Source organism: Habropoda laboriosa, unplaced genomic scaffold (assembly GCF_001263275.1).
Source record: "Habropoda laboriosa isolate 0110345459 unplaced genomic scaffold, ASM126327v1 scaffold126, whole genome shotgun sequence".
Lineage (NCBI taxonomy): Eukaryota > Metazoa > Arthropoda > Insecta > Hymenoptera > Apidae > Habropoda > Habropoda laboriosa.
The window spans coordinates 1838002-1856758 of NW_017100288.1; the positions used below are offsets into that span (position 1 = coordinate 1838002).

At 38.6% G+C, this 18757-nt stretch overlaps 1 protein-coding gene across 1 annotated transcript in view; it reads left to right on the forward strand.

Moving 5' to 3' along the window:
* Positions 1-18757, forward strand: part of LOC108573733 (telomerase-binding protein EST1A-like) — a 223685-nt gene that overhangs the window by 136869 nt on the left and 68059 nt on the right. Inside the window, 3 exon segments of the mRNA XM_017936208.1 lie at positions 13329-13432; positions 14217-14390; positions 15591-15794. Of these exon segments, the coding sequence (XP_017791697.1) occupies positions 13329-13432; positions 14217-14390; positions 15591-15794 (482 nt within the window).

Genomic DNA, 18757 nt, shown 5'->3' on the forward strand with positions numbered 1-18757 from the left:
GTGACCACTGCAGCAGTGCCATATACACTCTCCTCTGGCCGTTTACAAGTCGCCAGCCAATGGTGTTCAGGCCTGTGCACCATAGGGGCCACGCCGCGCTACTGTCTGTGCTCTCTCCAGTTCCCGCTCTTTTTTTCCCGCCCGTTTTCTCCTCTCTTTTTCGCATCCACCTTTATGAATATGTAAATTGCCGCGATCTTTCGGGCTCATTCACGCGGAATTTCGGCTTCGATGAATTTTTTTCGCATTTTTTTTTTGCGGTTCTTTTACGAATCGTTTTCGAACTTTCGAATTTTGCCCCTTTGGAATTTTTGACAATTCTTTGGAAATGTCCTGGAGCTTTTAGCCATTTTTGTGACTTTTTTGGGAACGTTTTGGAGACTTTGGGAAATTTTGCTGTTTCTCTGGGAACGGTTTGGGGCCTTTGGGAAATTTTGCCATTTCTCTGGGAACGTTTTCGAGCCTTTCGGAATCTTTGCCATTTCTTCAAGGACGTTTTTGAGCCTTTAGGAACCTTTGCCATTTTTTGGGAACGTTTTGGAGCCTTTAGGAACTTTTGTCGAGCCTTTCGGAAAATTTCTGAGCCTTTAGGAATCTTTGCTATTCCTCTGGGAACCTTTTCGAGCCTTAGGAACCTTTGCCATTTTTTTGGGAACGTTTTGGAGCCTTTAGGAACTTTTGCCATTTCTTCAAGGACGTTTCTGAGCCTTTAGGAATCTTTGCCATTTCTTCAAGGACGTTTTTGAGCCTTTAGGAACCTTTGCCATTTTTTGGGAACGTTTTGGAGCCTTTAGGAACTTTTGCCACTCCTTTAAGGACGTTTTTGAGCCTTTAGGAATCTTTGCTATTCCTCTGGGAACCTTTGCCATTTTTTTGGAAACGTTTTGGAGCCTTTATGAACTTTTGCCATTTCTTTAAGGACGTTTTCGAGCCTTTAAGAGTTTTTGCCATTTCTTTGAGAACGTTTTGAGGCCTTTTAGAAATGTTGCCATTTTTTTTTGAACGCGTTCGTCCTTTATGGAACCTTTGCCATTTCGTTGGGAACGTTTTCGAGCTTTATGAAATTTTGCCATTTCTTTGGGAACGTTTTCGAGTTATATAGAACTTTTTCCAGCCCTTAGGAACTTTTGCTAATTCTTCTGAAACGCTTTCCAGTTCTCCGGAATTATTACTAATTCTTCTGGAACGTCTTCAAGCGTTCTGTAATTTTTGCCAGTTCTTTGGGAATATTCTCAAGCCTCTCAGAATTCCTGTTAACTCTTTTACCCCGTTTTCGGGGTTTCTCAATTTCTCAACAATGACAGGTAGCCGCGAAATGATATTCTGCTTCACCGGTGGGCATACACAGCGAGGATGTTCGATGGAAAAGGAGGTTGTGTCGCGAGTTAATGAAACAGGAGTGTTGATGCGTTGGATGTATTTGGTATGCGAGATGATTTATGAATGCACGGTAATACTTCGCAGGGTGAATTTACACGGTAGTGCATAGGTCGTGTGGATCGACGTGTCCGAAGATAGAAAATTAAGGGGAATTTTGGGTTAATTGATTTCTCGACTTAAATTCCCTGGATTTTTTGGGGTCGTCGTTGAGGTCGCGAGGATTGATGATGGTAATGAAGCGTGTGAAAAAATTAGAAATGAAGTTTTCAATTTTCTACTGTTTTTGTTGATCGGTGGAATTGTAATTTGTACGGTTATGTTTATACTGTTTGTTTTAGCCTGTCTCGCTCATTTACCGTGTAGATTTACCTGCACAGAGTCGCGAAAAAAGGGACGAAGAATTTATGTTTATTAAAGAGGAAGAAAATGACGTTTTCTTTTAAACATTTACGAAAATTACTCCAGAAATGTGTTGTCAGATTTGGAGAATTTTCAGAACATTCTAAATTCATGTGACGCACATTAAAAAAAAAAAAAAAAACTTAAATTGTATCTCTTAGAAAATCTTGATTAATATCAAGGTACTCGAAAAATAAATGAACGAACAGATAAAACTACACAGAATCCCATAAAACTTAATATTAAACATAGAAACAAATTGTTTATTGTAAACTCAAAACTCCAAAATAATTCACAGTTCAAATTCAAATTTTTTTTATTACGATTTTTATATACGATCAATTAAGTTTAAATATCCCGAAAAAATAAATGTTAACATAGTAAAACAAGGAAGCAAATTGTTTATAGTAAATTTTCAAAACTTCAATGTATCTTTCAGTTTCGGTTACGAATTCGAGAAATAAACAGGATCTCCCGCTGACGAGTCCATTGGAGCGGGAATCGGTAATCACGTTCTAACCCTCGGGGTAATTATGATCGACGCGCGGGCAATTAATATTACGTCGTTAATGAATTTGCCGGCTCGACGAGCATCCATTACGTTCGATCGAAACGATATTTTCTGGCGCACAGCCTTTTTTCGCGCGTTGCCATGTGTGGCGACGACGTGCCATGCAAATTACCGATTATTTATGCGAGCACAACGAGCATTTATCGCTGTCGATCGAACAGAAATGCTTTTTCCTCCCCATTGTTTTTTCTGTCTCGAAGGCGTGTTTGAAATAATCGAACTTGGGCTGTTTTTAACGCGAACATCCTTTTTCTTTTGCTCTTTGATCCAATTATAATTCAGAAAATATATTTCAGTCTTTTCGTCGTTGATCTTGTACTTTTTTTATCAACCTTGATTTACTCTGACGGGATAGAAAAGACCCTGAGCCCTTATTTTTATTCAGTTTTTTCACAATTACAAAAACAATACGTTAAACATCGAAGAGACTGTATTTATCTCATTTTGTAAATTTTTTTTAAGAGATTCGTTAATAAGATTTCGTTGTAACTTAAAAGACTCAATTTATCTCAGATTATAAACTCTGAATTCCCCTTATCTTGAGATCTGTTAATGAAACTTCAGGAGTTGGAGGCTTTGAAACGACGCAAACAGAAAATAAGAATCGAAAATTCCCAAAATATCGTAAAAATTCTTCAAATTAATTTGGAGGTTAATTCGATTCGAGGAGAAATTTATGGAAAATGTCACGTAAAAATAGATAGAAACTAATTCCTATTCTTACCGATTTATATTGTCTCAGTTCACTTGTTCAATCTTCGCTCACATTTCACGTTATCTCCACAAATGGAAATATATTTCTAGAATTCTATTCAAGATGATTACTGAATTCTTTTTTTTTCGTACTATCTCACTACTATACACGGGCTTCGTAATTTATCGCATGAGAAGTTCATTTATACCCAACTTTACGAAAGTTCATTCACCCTGATTAACCTTAAATTATCTTATTACGTGACTCGCAATTACCATTATTATCAAGCTTGCCTGAGAAACTCTATAATTAGACACGCGAACGTGTGCATTGAATTTCATTCAGTATATTTTGAACACCGACCGCGAACATTTCCTTTCACTTAATGGAAACGTGCATACATAATCCCCTTTAAACTTTTACATCAACACTGTTATCTTCGATATTATCGGTACACGAAAGACTGATCTTCTGTGGTAGGTTAATCGTTATCGAAAATTTTGATATTCTAACGTAGGCTTGTTATACTTTAAGTTATTATATCTTCGATTATTCTGAATTTGTGTATTTTTCTTTCCATCGTCAGTGTTTTGTTAAGTATTGCAGGTGTGGTCGTTCCAATAGTAAAATTACGAAACTGCGGAAACTAAAACTAAAAAAATCGTTTTATCAAAGAGACTTTGTCAATTAATGTAAAACCACTTTGTCGAGAGAGACTTTGTCGGTTAATGTGAGATTTTGCAGGAGGGAATTATTAGTCAATGTAACGTTTTTCGAGAGAATTATCAATTGACGGAAATTCATTTTGTCAAAGAGACTTTGTCAATTAATATAAAATTTTTCGGGAACGAAGAAAACCACTTTGTCAATTAATGTAAAATCACCTTTGCCTTGATTTTATTCACCGAGCAATTAACATTCATTTCTTTCAGTTACTGGATAAAATCAGCACAGAGAAAAAACATTTTTTATTTAGTGGACGAAATCAATTGCAAAGGTGAACAAAGTGGTTTCCTGCTCTCCTGAAATTTTTTTTTATATTAATTAACAGTCTCTTTGACAAAGTGATTTTACATTAATCGACAAAGTCTCTTTGACAAAATAATTTTTCATTGATTAATAAGTCTATGTTGAAAAAATTAAGGTTTTTGGCAGTTTCGTAATTTTACCATTGGAACAATGATACGTCAAGTATACATGCATATATCAGCTTAGAAAAAAATGTCTTTTTCTTAGTTCCCATCGAAACGTAAGGAACGGCGAAAAATGGTAACGCGAACGATTTATGTCTCTATCATTGGCTCCGCTTTGAAAGCACGGTGCCGCGAATTTTTCCTCCACGAGGTTGTTCCACGTTGAATCGAGTCCTCTTGGCTAGAACTGGGTCTACCCTAACGGATCCGAACGGCTGGGAAAGAGCGTTCCAGTTTCGAGGCGCGTCCTTGGTCGTGTTATACTTACTTTTGAGACAGGTTTACACGCGATAACAGTACATAATTCATAGATCGTATCGTTGAACGTATCGGCGGTACATGGTGGGCCGTTGTTAATTCATTAAATCACGGCCGTTCTCCTTTGGAGGCAGACGAAAAAGTGTTTTGCACAACGCTGGACAATGTTCTGTTATCCACTATGGATTTTTCCTTCCTCGACGAATGGGTGGAGCGGAAGTTTATCGTTTCGTATGGTGAATCGATTACGTTACAGCGGATAGTACATGGTTATGTTCGTTCAACGAAATTGTATCAGCTGTGTGCATGTAAAAATGTGTATTTTCATTTGTTGTCGCGTAAATAAATTTCGCGAGCACGGTGTTTTTATTGGGAAAAATGGAAGATTTCTAACTTTGTTAAGTTTCATACTGTGTAGAGTCGTACTGTGACTCGTTTTTAGTTGTTTTCTCTAGCTGAAAAAGGGAGTGGAAAATGTAGGGTTGATTGGAATTCGTTTGATGTTATGGATTTATGATTCAAATATAAAATGACCTTTTTAGTGGTGGTTTTAAGGTAATTAAGGTAATTAGGTAATAGTTCTTTAATGGAGTAATATCGTTGAATCATAGTTGGGTAGAGTACAAAAACAGTGTAAGAAAGAACCACGTTTCTGCTATTATACAGTTTTCCATGATTAATTATCGTAGATAAACGTTTTTCACACTCCATAGGCAAACTGGGTAGTTTATCTCCAAGTCTAATTTCCTTCCTGTTCTAGGCTTTAAAAAAATCTGAAAAAATTCTGGGACACTTATCAAACTCTCTGCTACATTATACAATTATTCTTTAAATCAGATTTTTCAAACTTTTTTCAATAATCGAAGGAATACACGAGTGAAATTTCGCTTGGGTCACTAATGACCCATAACAGATTTCTTCACACTCCGGTCTAATTTTTTTGCTGTTCTGCGCTTTAAAAAAATCTGAAAAAATTCTGGGACACTTATCGAAGCCTCTGCTACATTATACAATTATTCTTTAAGTCAAATTTTTCAAAATTTTTTCAATAATCGAAGGAATACAAGAGTGAAATTTCGCTTGGGTCATTAATGATCCAGATTTCCCATAAAGGACTAATAATAAATCTTTTCACCTTGCACACTCTCAGTTAAACGCACGAACTTCGAAAATTTCGAAAACCTTCTCGAACCTTGCAGAAAAATAAAGAAAGGAAAAACAAGGAACAATCGTTTTCTCACTTCGAGTGCACACCAACTATCAAACACTTATCTATTCCACTCCCTCAGCCAGCACGAACACTCTGAATCCTCCCACGAGCACACCACATATACACGTACACGTACGCATACAAAAGCGACGAATCCATTCTTCCTCGTTGAAAAGGAACAAAACCAAATCCCCTCTGGGGGAAAAATCACGGAACATCGAAAGGCTAAGCAGCAGGAACGTCCGGTTCGGCCGGATCGTGCGCACGCGAGAACGCAGCCGGCGATACGATTCGAAAAAGGAACTGAGACAGTAACGGTACATCCAGTAACGTGTGCCGTAATGCCAATTTGTTGGCTCGGACGGTTCTTGCGTTCCCTGTTCTCCTCTCTTTCTCCTCCTTGTCCACCGCGGAAATCTCTCGCCGCGTTTCTCTCTTACCTCGATTTACCCCGCGCGTTACACACCCAAAGGCACAATGGATAAATTGGACAAAAGGTACAAGATGAGAGGAGAGAGAGAGGATAGTGGCTGGCTTGGCTGCTGCGTTGGGCGGGCCAGCGCGTTGCAAACGTGCCCACGGACCCGAGAAAGAATGTTATTGTGAAGATCCTCGAAGATGTTTCTTCCTCTCTTTTCCTCTTCTTCTTGTAATTCTTTCTTGTATTTTTCTTCTTTCTCTTCTTTTTTCCTGTACGTTGGACGATGCTGGTCTTCGACCGGCTTGGCGGAACGATCGGTTCTCGCGACTTGAACAAGCGGCGGACGTTTCGTGGAGGAGAGGAAAGGGTTTGCGCTGCATCACGTCGGTAATGATTATTGTTCGCGGGGTGAAGTTTTGGATGGTGTGGTCTTTAAAGTGATGAGATGCTTTAGGGGATTTTAATTTTGGGGAATGTTGAGGGGAAGGATGCAGGTGTATCGTACCTAAGAAATTTTTTATTCTTTTATTAAATTAGAACATTTTGATATTTTGAGGTAATCCGAATTTTTCTCAGCAACGTTGTCGTCTTTAACCCCTTTACCTATGATTTCTTTTCTAACTAAGCATCTAAGCGTCAGCCATTTACTGTTTTACTACTGTGTCAGGTAACGAAAGCTAATCTGTTACGGATTAATAACATTTAGTAATCGTCAGTCTTGCAAGTTAAAACGAAAGTTAGGATTGCAATGAAGTTTTCTTACTAACACATCTTCACCATAATTTCTGCCACGAGTCTAACACGTTGTTATAGGTCAAAGGGTTAACGTAATGAAAAGGTTTTGGGAAATATTAAGGGGGAGGATACAGTTGAAAATGAGCTAAACTAAATTAGAATATTTCTTTAATATTGTTAGGGTACTTATAATTTTCTTCAGTAGAATAAATTCAGCTTTTTCAAAAAGTCAGATTTTCTACCAAAGAGATCAGTTTTATATTGTTTATAAAAACACTATAAACAAGGATAAAATATAGGTTCTTGGTTTTCAGTCTCTGCAGAAATGTTCAGAAGTATTAGAACACTTACTGAATGCAAAACAGACCCAAATAGTCATTACAGCCAATTATTCAATTTAGAATTTTGGTAATATAAGGAGTGCGTGCATTTTTGCTGATTTTGATTTATATGAATATTTTAAAAAGAATTTAAATTATACAATCCTTTCTGTAGACTTTATCCAAAGTTGATCAGTCGATTACACCTTAACTAAGTGAAAAAGATCAGATCGTTAAACTTTGCAGCCCTAGATTCATAAGTGTTTGCAACTTTGTTATTTTTACGAATCCATCCTTGACACGTTGCCAACCGATGTGGCAGGTCTTTTACACCGAATGATATTTTAATTTCAATTTCCTTCCACAATACCATCGTTCGATTGTACATTACTACCATTTCACCATTCTGAGACACATCCCTTCAATTGTAATTCGTTCGGTTGGTAATGTGCTGATATATTTATGTTTTCAATCTACGAAAAAAAGAGAGAAAAGAATCAATTTTTCAGCACTCTCAAACCGGACACCCCATGCAAAAACAGATCCCATTTTTCCAGCCTGAGATAGCATCCAACAGCGTTCGCCATTCGAAGTTCCTCTCTCACCGGAGTTCGCCTAAGACTGTGATACAGGTTTCGCGTGATCGCCACGACACCGATTTCGAATTCGCATTAAACAAGCCCGTGCACGCGAAATAGAGAGCGCGCGATTAGGTTTCTATATTTCTTTGCAGAAGATAGCGAACGGCGGGCGGTGGGAGGGAAGGAGGGGAAGAAGGGTGGTAGAACGAGGCCCGAGCTTTAATCTACCTCGCGCGAGGTCCTCCGGATGATCGATTGCAGAGCCTGCCACGCTGATCCTCCTAACTCGATCCTCCTCACGTTCCACGCGAGTTCCCGGCCACACTGACCCTGAACTTCGTGTAATATTCGCGATAAATGCGGCCTGACCGTGTAAAGCGATTCAAGGTGCACTCGCGCGAATATTAATGGCGGCTCGACGCCGGTATGTTGCATTTCGAATCGCCTAGACGCAGCAGCGTCGCTGCTCCGTCTGCGGTTTCCGAACGGGCTCTGCATGAATCGAATCGCGCCGGGCGGTGTGATAGTGTGTGTACAACGTTAGGCTGGATCGGATTTTGGCCAAGGGGGTTATCGGTATTCCGCGAGTTGTTCGACGTTCAAATGTTGGATATTAGAATTTTAGATGTGTCAGGTTTGGATATTGGAATTTCGCCGGGGATGGAATTTGGGGTATTTGCTTCGACCAGGCGGCGGGGTGAAGTTGCAATACTTTGTCGAATTGGAATTCTTAGCAGGTATCGAGAGTGCATGTGGCGGAAGTTTGAGAGAGATTTGTAATTGGGAAGCTTCGGGTTTAGTTGTGTCGATGAAACGCAGGTTGTTGTGGTTTTTAAAGGGACTTCTTTTACATACACACCAGCTTCCTCTTCGAAGAAAATGAGAAAATCTTCCTTTTCGAGGAACAACGTGCATTTCGTTGACACAGCTGAACCTCACACTTCAGAATTTAACTTGCAACTTCGCTGTTTTTGTTTCATCGATACAGCTAAATCTGAAATTTCATAAATTGCTGTTTAACCCTCTACTGTCGAGGCGGAGTCTCAGAGACTCGATCTTTTTTGGTTTCTTCCGTTCTATTTAGAACTCGACATTATTACATTCAAATGAAATTAACACAACCACTCTATTCTATAACGTTCATTAGGAAAATGTGTGATAAAGGTAAATCGGTAAGAAAAGTTGTCAGAAGTGTTCTGCATTTATGTATAAATTAACTGGAAATTCCGGAGTTTCGCAGACTCCGTATGGGGCTTTGCGTCCCAAGAACGGTGTCTCGACAGTAGAGGGTTAAAATGACACACGATTTATCGAACTCAGATGAACAACAGAAACTGAAAGTGGTTCTCAATGAAATAAAAAGTGTGTTGAATGAAGCCATTCAATTTTAGAACCACGCAATTTTATTATCATACCAAATGAATTACCGATAAACAAACGTCTTCTAACTTTCTAAACGTGACGATTAAATCTCAGTGAAATAACACCAAACATCCCAAAAATGTGTAACAAAAGAAGCACACAATTTCATTATTATACAAAATAGATGACTGCATCTTCCATATTCTAAACATGACGATTAAATCTTCTCGTGGTAGGCTTATTTCTTTACCTTACGAGAAAAAAAGACTCTTAAACGTCCTTTCCATCAAAACTCACCGAATCAGTTTCCCCTTGTACACTGTCTTCCTCAGAAACGTGACATCACGTCGACGTCACCGTTGTTAACAAAGGACCGCGTCAGCCGGGAGACGTTGCAATTTTTCTGCCTGGCAATTTTCGTAGGATGCCACGTCAGAGGCGTGTTCGTCCAAGTACCATCTTACATGGGACGAGGTTACCTGTTCTCGAACATCTCCGACCACGTCCTCCTCCCGTCGTTAAATCGTTCCATTATCGGCGATCAATGACGCGAGGTATGCGCGCTACAATGTAACCGGAGGGAGAGCATCGATCGTATACACGAGCGTGTCATCCGACAGGTTGAATATCCTTAAGCCTCGTTCATCCCGCGTTCAGGAACTAACCGGAACGCCCTGCCACTCCCCGGTAGTTGTTGCTGAATGTTTATAGCCGGTGCACCCGCTCGATATTTGCATGATAACAGGTTACGCTTGTCATTATCTGTCGCCTCGATCCAGCGGCGCATCGTTTTCGGGAAACCGCGCCTTGGATATGTCGTAACTATTTATTTCTACATTTATATCGTAAATTCGATGAAAACGGTACACCATCGATGGCCTACCGACTACTGTAATCTCAATTTTCCATACAACTTGTGTCGTATAACTGTACATCTCGGTTGTTGCTTTTCTTTTCCACTTTCACGAAAAATATTATCTAGCATTTTTTGGCGGGATCGGGGAAGATATACACGGTTGAGTAGCAGATGTGGCTGTTGTTCGTTACTTTAATGGCATGTAATACGACGGCCTTCGAGTTGAGAGAACTATCATTTTGTACGGTTCAGGTTTTATTTTCGATTTGTGGATGAGTTTTGTTTAAGCTTGCAGTTAGGTTTCTTTGTAAGGGGAAACGATATGTAGATATTTCACTTTTTGTAAATGTTCGTTTTTTTTCTTCTCGTTGTTACTTTCTTTCGTGTTGGGGATATTTTCTTGGTGTTGTAACAACCAGCCTCCTGGAATGGGAAGAACGGCTGGACTTATCCGCCGGACGCTTTCCAGAGAGTAGAGTACAGGAGGCTCACCGGACGCCTTCCTACAGTAATTGTTATAAATCGTTTTATCCGTTTGAAGCCCGGACGCCCGAAAGCAAAAGCAACAGCTCGAACGCTGCATTTGTTCCGTACCGAACATTTTTTTTGTCTATTTTCGCATCGAGCCTTTCTCCTTTTATTTTTATAGCTTAAGGAAATTGTAAGACGGGCCTGAAGAATCCGCGACCCATAGGATTAGCCGGGGCCGTTATTAAGCGCGTACCCTCGGTAATTTCACCACCAGAACTCAGTTTATTAACCATTGTCCCGATTTTCCAATTACTGAACTAGTGTCTTCCTTCTCTCATGTCCTATCTCCTTTTTTCGGAATTCCCCAAAACCCCGACACCTCATCCTTCTACCACCACTTCCCACCACCACACCCTACGACCAATACTTAATGTTCTTATTTCTCCCATTTTTCACTTCCAAAATGAAACTCCGCCCTCAGTAGCTGAGATGCGTGACTTCCTCTGAATTTCGAATCAGTATCATTCTGAACGTTAAACAACCAAGTATTGAGTCAGTCCGAGCGCTGAACGCATAATCAAGTCGTTTATATTATAACGTTGGAGAAAGGGTATTCCGGGATCGCTTCAGACCTCGTTAGAAAACAGTCCGATTTTTCTCTCGTGATCCAAGTTTGAAACATAACTCAAACCGACGCGAGTACACGACAAATGGTATGTATACAGGGTGTCGCAGATTTTGCGCATTAAACATTGTCAGTATGTTCTCGTAAGTAAGAAAAAAATGTTATATAGACATTGGTTGTAATTTGTTCGAAATTATTTTGCACCAAGCATTTAACCCTCTATGGGCCCGTGTAACTTTCAAGTCACGTACTAATATATCGATATTTTATTAAATAATTGAACTTTCTTCCACAAAATGGCATAAACGTCTTGTTGTACAATGTCTCCTTATTAACCAGTAACTTTCTTGATAACCGTTGTTACTTCAAAGTTACAATATGTATTCGTTACGATAAAATTGTCGAAACTGCTGAATTCACTGTTATTCTGTATTTATAGGTCGATATTTGTTACATAAATTCTTTTACAGCCAAGAAAAATATTCGCCCCATAGAGGGTTAACATGTATCGACGAAAGATAGATAAACTTTTGTGCGCTTTTCCCAGATACCAAAGAATATCCTACTACAGTGTGAAATTTGTTTGACTTGTTTCACTGGGAATAGATGGTAGATGCTGTTGTTCTAATCCAGGGGTCGGCACACTTTTTTTCTGGAGGGCCAGATATTAAATATTTTTTGGCTCTGTGGGCCGAGAGAGAAAATACGTACGGTGACTCTTACTAACATTCGGACACTCTTTAGAACAGTATAACCTTCTCTAAATTGGACTTGACGACTCGAGGTTTTTTGCAAAGTTAGGATTAGTGTACTAGATGACGCGTATAAAATTTTTTGAAAAAATTGCAATCTGTGAGAATCGCGAAGAAAATTGTAAAGGTCACATTCGACAACTTTTTTATCCGAGCTCGTAATGAAAATCTAAAAAATACGTTTTGTAGATCTATGTCAATTATACGAAATCGGTTAATGTCGCTACGAGCTACAAACAGTTAAAGATTGTGAAAATCGCACTATTTCACGACTTTCGGCCTACAATTGTAATAAATCTGAAGATTCCTACATCTTTCGATGCCTGTCGCTCGTTTCTCCATCTACCGATTTCGATGAAATTTTCAGCGCGTGTATAATTGACATGAATCTACAAAACGTATGTTTTAAATTTTCGTTACAAGCTCGGGTGAAAAAGTTGTGAACAGTGACCTTTACGATTTTCTTCGTGATTCCCACAAATTGCAATATTTTCAACAAATTTTACACGCGTCATCTGGCATACTAATCCTTCTAACTTCTCACTCAAAAACTCAAGTCGTTGAGTCCAATTTAGAAAAAGTTATACTGTTCTAAAGAGTGTCCGAATATTAGTAAGAGTCACTGTATGTACGTAGGTAGTTAATTACAAATTCAAATCTTTTGACAAATCCTTTATTTGTAATGTTTTTCGTAATACACATTTTGGATAACATTTCATTTAACTGTAGCTGAAGCTTTGTATTCCCTGCCATCAAAGTTGATTGCAAATGTTCATGGCGAATCTGATTCTTGGATCATAGTTTGTCAACAACGGGTCGCAATTTTGTAGAATCAGATGTTTATTATGAATAAATGTTGCTTTCGTAAATTTGAAGTAACTTTGAAAGAGATAAAGAAATGGCAGAAATACTAGCCGCGATAAAAAATTGTGCAGAATTAGATATTTATTATAAATAAGTCTTGCTTTCGTAAATTTGAAGTAACTTTGTAGGAGATAAAAAAGTGGCAGAAATGTTTTCCTGAAAATATTGTAAGATTGTACAAAAGTAGTGTAGTACGTCTAGAAAATAGGTACACATTTTGGTAGATAAGAAATGATTTTCTTGAAATATTTGTTATCGGCATTTTTATTAGTAGAATATTTTCTACTGCGTGAAAGGGATTGGAGTTTCCTTGAAATTATCCTTATCCCAGGATTCTGAGGATGCAGAAAGTGTTTGACTAAAATTCTCTGCACATCTGCTCTTCGGTGTTCGCCGCGAAGTTTGAAAAGCGGTATCTTTACCGGTAAACTACGTTTGCACATACTTCTGACGACGACTTCCGTTAGTTAGAAGGATTCTCTTAGCATGGTACACGACAGATTAATTTCCTTTCTTTAAACGGGAAACTCATGCGCGCCGGGTATTTTTAGCGACCGTTAATGAGCGTCGCGGTTAATTTATGTTAATTGTACGTTTACAATTTGCCTAACACTTCCTGTTCAACATTTGTTTTAGAGGTTGATTTGGTGAAACTGCAGGAAGATATGACCTTGGCAGGATTCACGCCGCTGATGTCGAATCCGCAGGATCCTTGTTACGCAGAGAAAATCGAAGATATGGTGAGTAGTGTTTTATTTGTGAATTGATATTTTTCAAAATATTGATTTTAAATCAAATTCATGTTTGTCTGCGAAATATGCTTTTGCGTGTGTTGAAAATGTGATCACAAATAGGACAAATGTTGGATAAAATTTCCGACGTGTTTTCGACCATTTCAGGAGAATTAAAAATGACACAGTTAAGACGTATTTAGTTTCTGAATTTTTTTATTTTGATATTTTGCAAATTTGATTATTCCAACGAACGTAATTTGCTATGTTGTGAAAATTTATTTTTAATAGAGTAATATACAGTTTGTGAGAAAAGTTTACGGACTCAGAGTGCAAAAATATTCGATTTACATACTGAAACTATTTTTGGAAATTTTAAAGAAATATTTTTTTTGCTGCCTTCCATTCCACCGAGTGACCGAACGTTTGTTGCACACCGTACAGTATAATTTCCTATGTTACAGCGTAGCATTAAACAGTTCGCAATTTATTTCAACAAAAGAAGCAATATTTACCTTAATTTCAAGACTGAAACTTTTCCCCGTCGTCGTAATATGATTAAAAACTCGGGAATAAATAAGTAATAAAAATCTCGTTGCCAACCTTAAAGGTGTGTTTCCAAGTAACAAGTTAAATTACGTTCGGGGGAATCACCAGTCCCAAAACGTATTATGTATAAAGTTGTAGTGGAGAAAATCGATTCTCATTCAAGCCACGATTGAAATTTCAAAATGGGGGTTCCGTTCTCTCCTCCATTCGCGCGCTCTAAGTCTTGGCTCATGTCGTATTCCAGGAAGTCGCTCAAGTGTGCCTCAGGATAAACAAGATTCTGTTCTTCGGCCAAGTGTTCCTGTGCGGCCTCGAGACGCCTGTACTGAAGTTGCAGAAGAGCGAAACAGGCATCAGCGAGTACGTCTCGGTGGTGGAGGCATCGAGCACGAGTACGCCGAGCTCACCCCCGGAACAGGTAACTAACTCGTTCAGGGAGAGTAAATTAAACGCGCCAGCGATTCCGCCTCGTGGATTTTCGTCCTTGTTCCACGCCAGCGAACAAAGAATTTTATTAAGAACCACGATAACGATTCTTATCTCTCTTCTCGTCGTCGTCCTCCCTTTTATGAAATATTCATTCGTTCCGTTCGTATTTCGCGGGCAAATGGAACGACCAACGCGAAAGGGTATCGATGTATCGTTAAAGGTTATTGGAGAATCGACAGTGTGTGATTATCGCGACGTACTAGACGCGAACCAAGGTGGTGCGCATGCGCGACAGAGAGTAAGGGCGAGAAGTTAGTCGCGTATGGACTTCGCCATGGGCGAGTTCATTAGGTTAGATAATTTGTCGAAAGTGTTAGTTTTAGTTCGGGAGTGGATTAGCAGGATTGAAGAAAGTTTTTGGTGAGTAATTTTCTCGTATTTGTCCCTGGTATACGAATTTGACGATAACAGAGGGTACAGTAATGTTAGTAACATGGATTTCGTAAGACATGTCGTATCGATTTCCGATATTGAGGGTTATTCGGTTTTATGGAGAGCAATAGAGGTTAGATAGGTATGCAGAGTGGGTAGTTGGTTATTTTAAGCAGGTTTTAAGTGTGTAATTGATTTAATTGAGTTGATGAAGTATTTTATACGTACGAGAACAAAGTTTTGTGTAATTTAGCTGGCTGTGAAGGGAACTGCGTAGAATATTGACGAACTTTATTTTTCTGCGAAAGCACCTTTTACACTTATACATACACTTATTCCTACGTTTCTTGTTTTTATTTGACACTTAAGTTATTTCTACGACGATAGATTACTATCTAACGTCATTTTCATTCGAATAAGAAAGCTATTTGAAACAACAAAAGCATGATGAAATATTGACGAATTTTATTTTTCTGCGAATGTACCTTTTACACTTATACATACACATATTCCAACGTTTCTTGCTTTTATTTGACACTTAAGTTATTTATACAACAATAGATTACTATCTAAGGTCATTTTCATTTGAATAAGAAAGCTATTTGAAACAACAAATGCATGATGAAATATATAAGGGAAAAAAAAGTGGGAAAGGCAGAACCATTTTGTGGAAAATTAGTTTCTGTTCCCTCTGTTCCCCCTGTTCCACGTTCCTCCGGAATAATGCATTCAAACGGAATCCTTAATTTGTTTTCAGAGTGACTCGGAGCTCCTGGTGGAGAGTTACAGTGAGGGTGAGGAAGAGCCTGTTTCTACCTTGAAGAGACTACCCTCGTGCACAGACGTACCTGACGAGACCGGCGTTCCTGTGGCCGGAGTCGAGATAAGGTCTCTAATCGAAAGAAAAGAGGAACTGGAGAGGCGGCAACGGAAGCAGGATCGTCATCGACAGAGAGTACAGGTTAGTGGCGACCACCATTGAATTTGTCATTTTGATACTTTCAGCTGAAATTCGATATCGAAATAAAGTAACGAGATACAAATCGGAAAATTTGTTTCTTTAAATTAATTTATTAGATGCTTCGAATTTTATTAAAATATTTTTCTTTGAGATATTGAATTAACCTGTTAACTAGGGAAGACGAATTAACACGTCATTGATTAGTGAATAGTTAGAATACAATAGTTTATTTTATCTTTTATTGCACTGTTGTGCCTGTATTAAATATAAAATACGTTATATTCACATTTGCAAGAACCAAGATGAAGTAAGTGGTTATTATTTTTACTCATTTTTAATTATAAATTAGAGAGATTCAATTGCTGTTTGAGAGATGAACACAGTTAACAGATTAAAAAAATTTTCTTTAGGATATTGAATTAAAATATTCTTCTTTGGGATATTGAATTAAAATATTTTTCTTTGGGATATTGAATTAAGATATTCTTCTTTAGAATATTAATTTAAAATATTTTTCTTTAGAATATTGAATTACAATATTTTTCTTTGGGATATTGAATTAAGATATTCTTCTTTAGAATATTAATTAAAAATATTTTTCCTTAGAATATTGAATTACAATATTTTTCTCTGGGATATTGAATTAAAATATTTTTCTTTGGGGATGTTGAAAGATACTAATTTTTTCTTCTTAAAAAATTGACATTTATTTCTACACAAGTAGTCTGATGATAGAGATTGAAACTTAATGAAATTTAAGTTGCTTGAGTGGCGATTACCTAATAACAACTGACGTTGTTAGATCGTTAAACGTCCAGATATCTGATCTATCAATCCATTCCATCAATCACTGTTAGGTATGTTGTAATTTCGACACTTTCAGCCGAAGATGGATGTTGAAATAAAGCACTAAGATGAAAGTAAGAAAATATTTTTAAAATTGATTCGTTAGATCAGTTGAATACAAAATAATTTACTTAAAATGGATCTTCAAAAGAAATAACACTTTCAAGGAACAAATATCTTTATTTCCATTGCTCTATTTACACTTAAACTTCAATAATATTTATTATTTAATAAAACACGTAGAAGCAAGTTTCACTTTAAATAAAATAACCCGACACAAGTAATCAAGTATCAATCTAGGCGAGCCATTTTTACACAGCTCTCAATCTCCAAAGTATCATCTCCTTTTACAACCTCTTTCGCAACCTCGAGTCGCAACCAGTCATTTCCTCCGAACTCATCTACGCATCCGTGCATCTGAAAGGGTCAACTAAAAAGTCTCACTCGACCAAGCAGCCGAAATCGACGCTTTTAAATTCACACTGACTAGTCAGAGAAACGTCTATAAATAGAGACGTCAGCTCGATATCGCGACCGGCCGTTTTCCGTATCTTCATCGTCCGTTTGCGAGGGCTCGAAGGAGAAAAGGTGGCCGACAAAGTGGCCAAGGGAACACGTTTCACGGCCCTAAGTCGAACTAAATCAAGAGATTACCGGGACACGTTGGTTGCGTACCGTTGCCTGGTCGTTCGTTTCATTCGTTCCCTCGTTTCTTTTCTGTTCGTACGCCCTCTCCTCGATTCGGCCTCGTCCTTTTATTTCGGGCCTCTTCTTCTTCTTCTTCTTCTTCTTCTTCTTCTTCTTCTTCTTCTTCTTCTTCTTCTTCTTCTTCTTCTGTTGTGAGATCGCAGCACGCAAACCCGCCGTTTTTATTTACGGCATCGATGCTCCTCCTTTTTGCATATTTATTATCGAACCCCTGGCTGAGGCCGGATTTTGCGCGTACTATGTGGTCCCCGGCCCTTCGTTTTGCTCCTCCAGCCCGGCTAGAGGATATTTTTCGCCCGAACGAGAAACTGTATCGTTTAACACTTTATACTCGCTTGTTACGGGTGTATTTCGTGCTTTTCGAATTGCCTGTGCTTGTCGATGAGTTACGAATTCTTTTGGAAGTTATTGTTCGAAAGAAGACCCGAAGAGGAGGCATTTGGATCGGTGTTTGCCAGCCTTTTTTGGATCATGCCACACTCGAAGCCGCCTCGAAGATTTTAAACCCTTCTCTGGCTGCTTCGAATAAAATAGGAACTTAGGTGAAACTGTTTTTAATTTCACCTTCTTGAATATAAATTGTGTATTACACTTTCTGTATTGTGAAACGTAAATCGAGGTTAACTCGGGAACACAATCGATAATTTATCGCTTATAGTGGTCATTTTTGGACTGCATCGGTGATGTGACACAATTTTGTAATTTGGAAATGTTTATTTTCAGAATGTTCGAAAATGTATGTTATATGAATTATCAAAATGTGAATAATTAACGTTTTCTAATTGAAATTATTCAAAATACCCGTTAAGGCGTATCCTGTAGCCGGATTTATGGCAGCGAGTCAAGTGGTCGTCGTCAGCAGGCAAATATCGCTTTCTCAAAACACCGCAAGTGTTTATTGCGTTGCCTGCGACACTTAGTCCCTAGGACCAGACCCTGCCATAAATCCTAGAGTCTCCGAACGGAAAATAGAAAAGTGGCCCACGACTTTTGCCAACGTCGATGGGCCACTTGACTTTAACAAAGCCTAGAAAAGCGGAGATTCCACAGGATTCTCCGGTCGTTGCTTACCCCACCCTAAGATAACGCGCTAAGGGCGAAATGGAGGGAGGTCGCGATGCACCGGAGTAAACTGATTGGTGATTTAGAAAAGGAAAAATCACCAATCAGGGTGTCTTTAGGAAAATAGGAGTCTTCTTCGAGGGAAACCGCAGAGACTCCGGCAGAAACATTAACCCTTTCGCGACGGCGAAACTAGCCATCGGTACGCCACTAACGAACGGGTCGTTGTGCCATTAGTGCACACCGTACACACTAAGAGTGTCTCGCGTTTCTTCAAATCTTAGAGGATTTCGTTGGAACAGCAGAGGATTTAAGGGTGTATCGGATAAAGGGAATGTTGTCGAGGC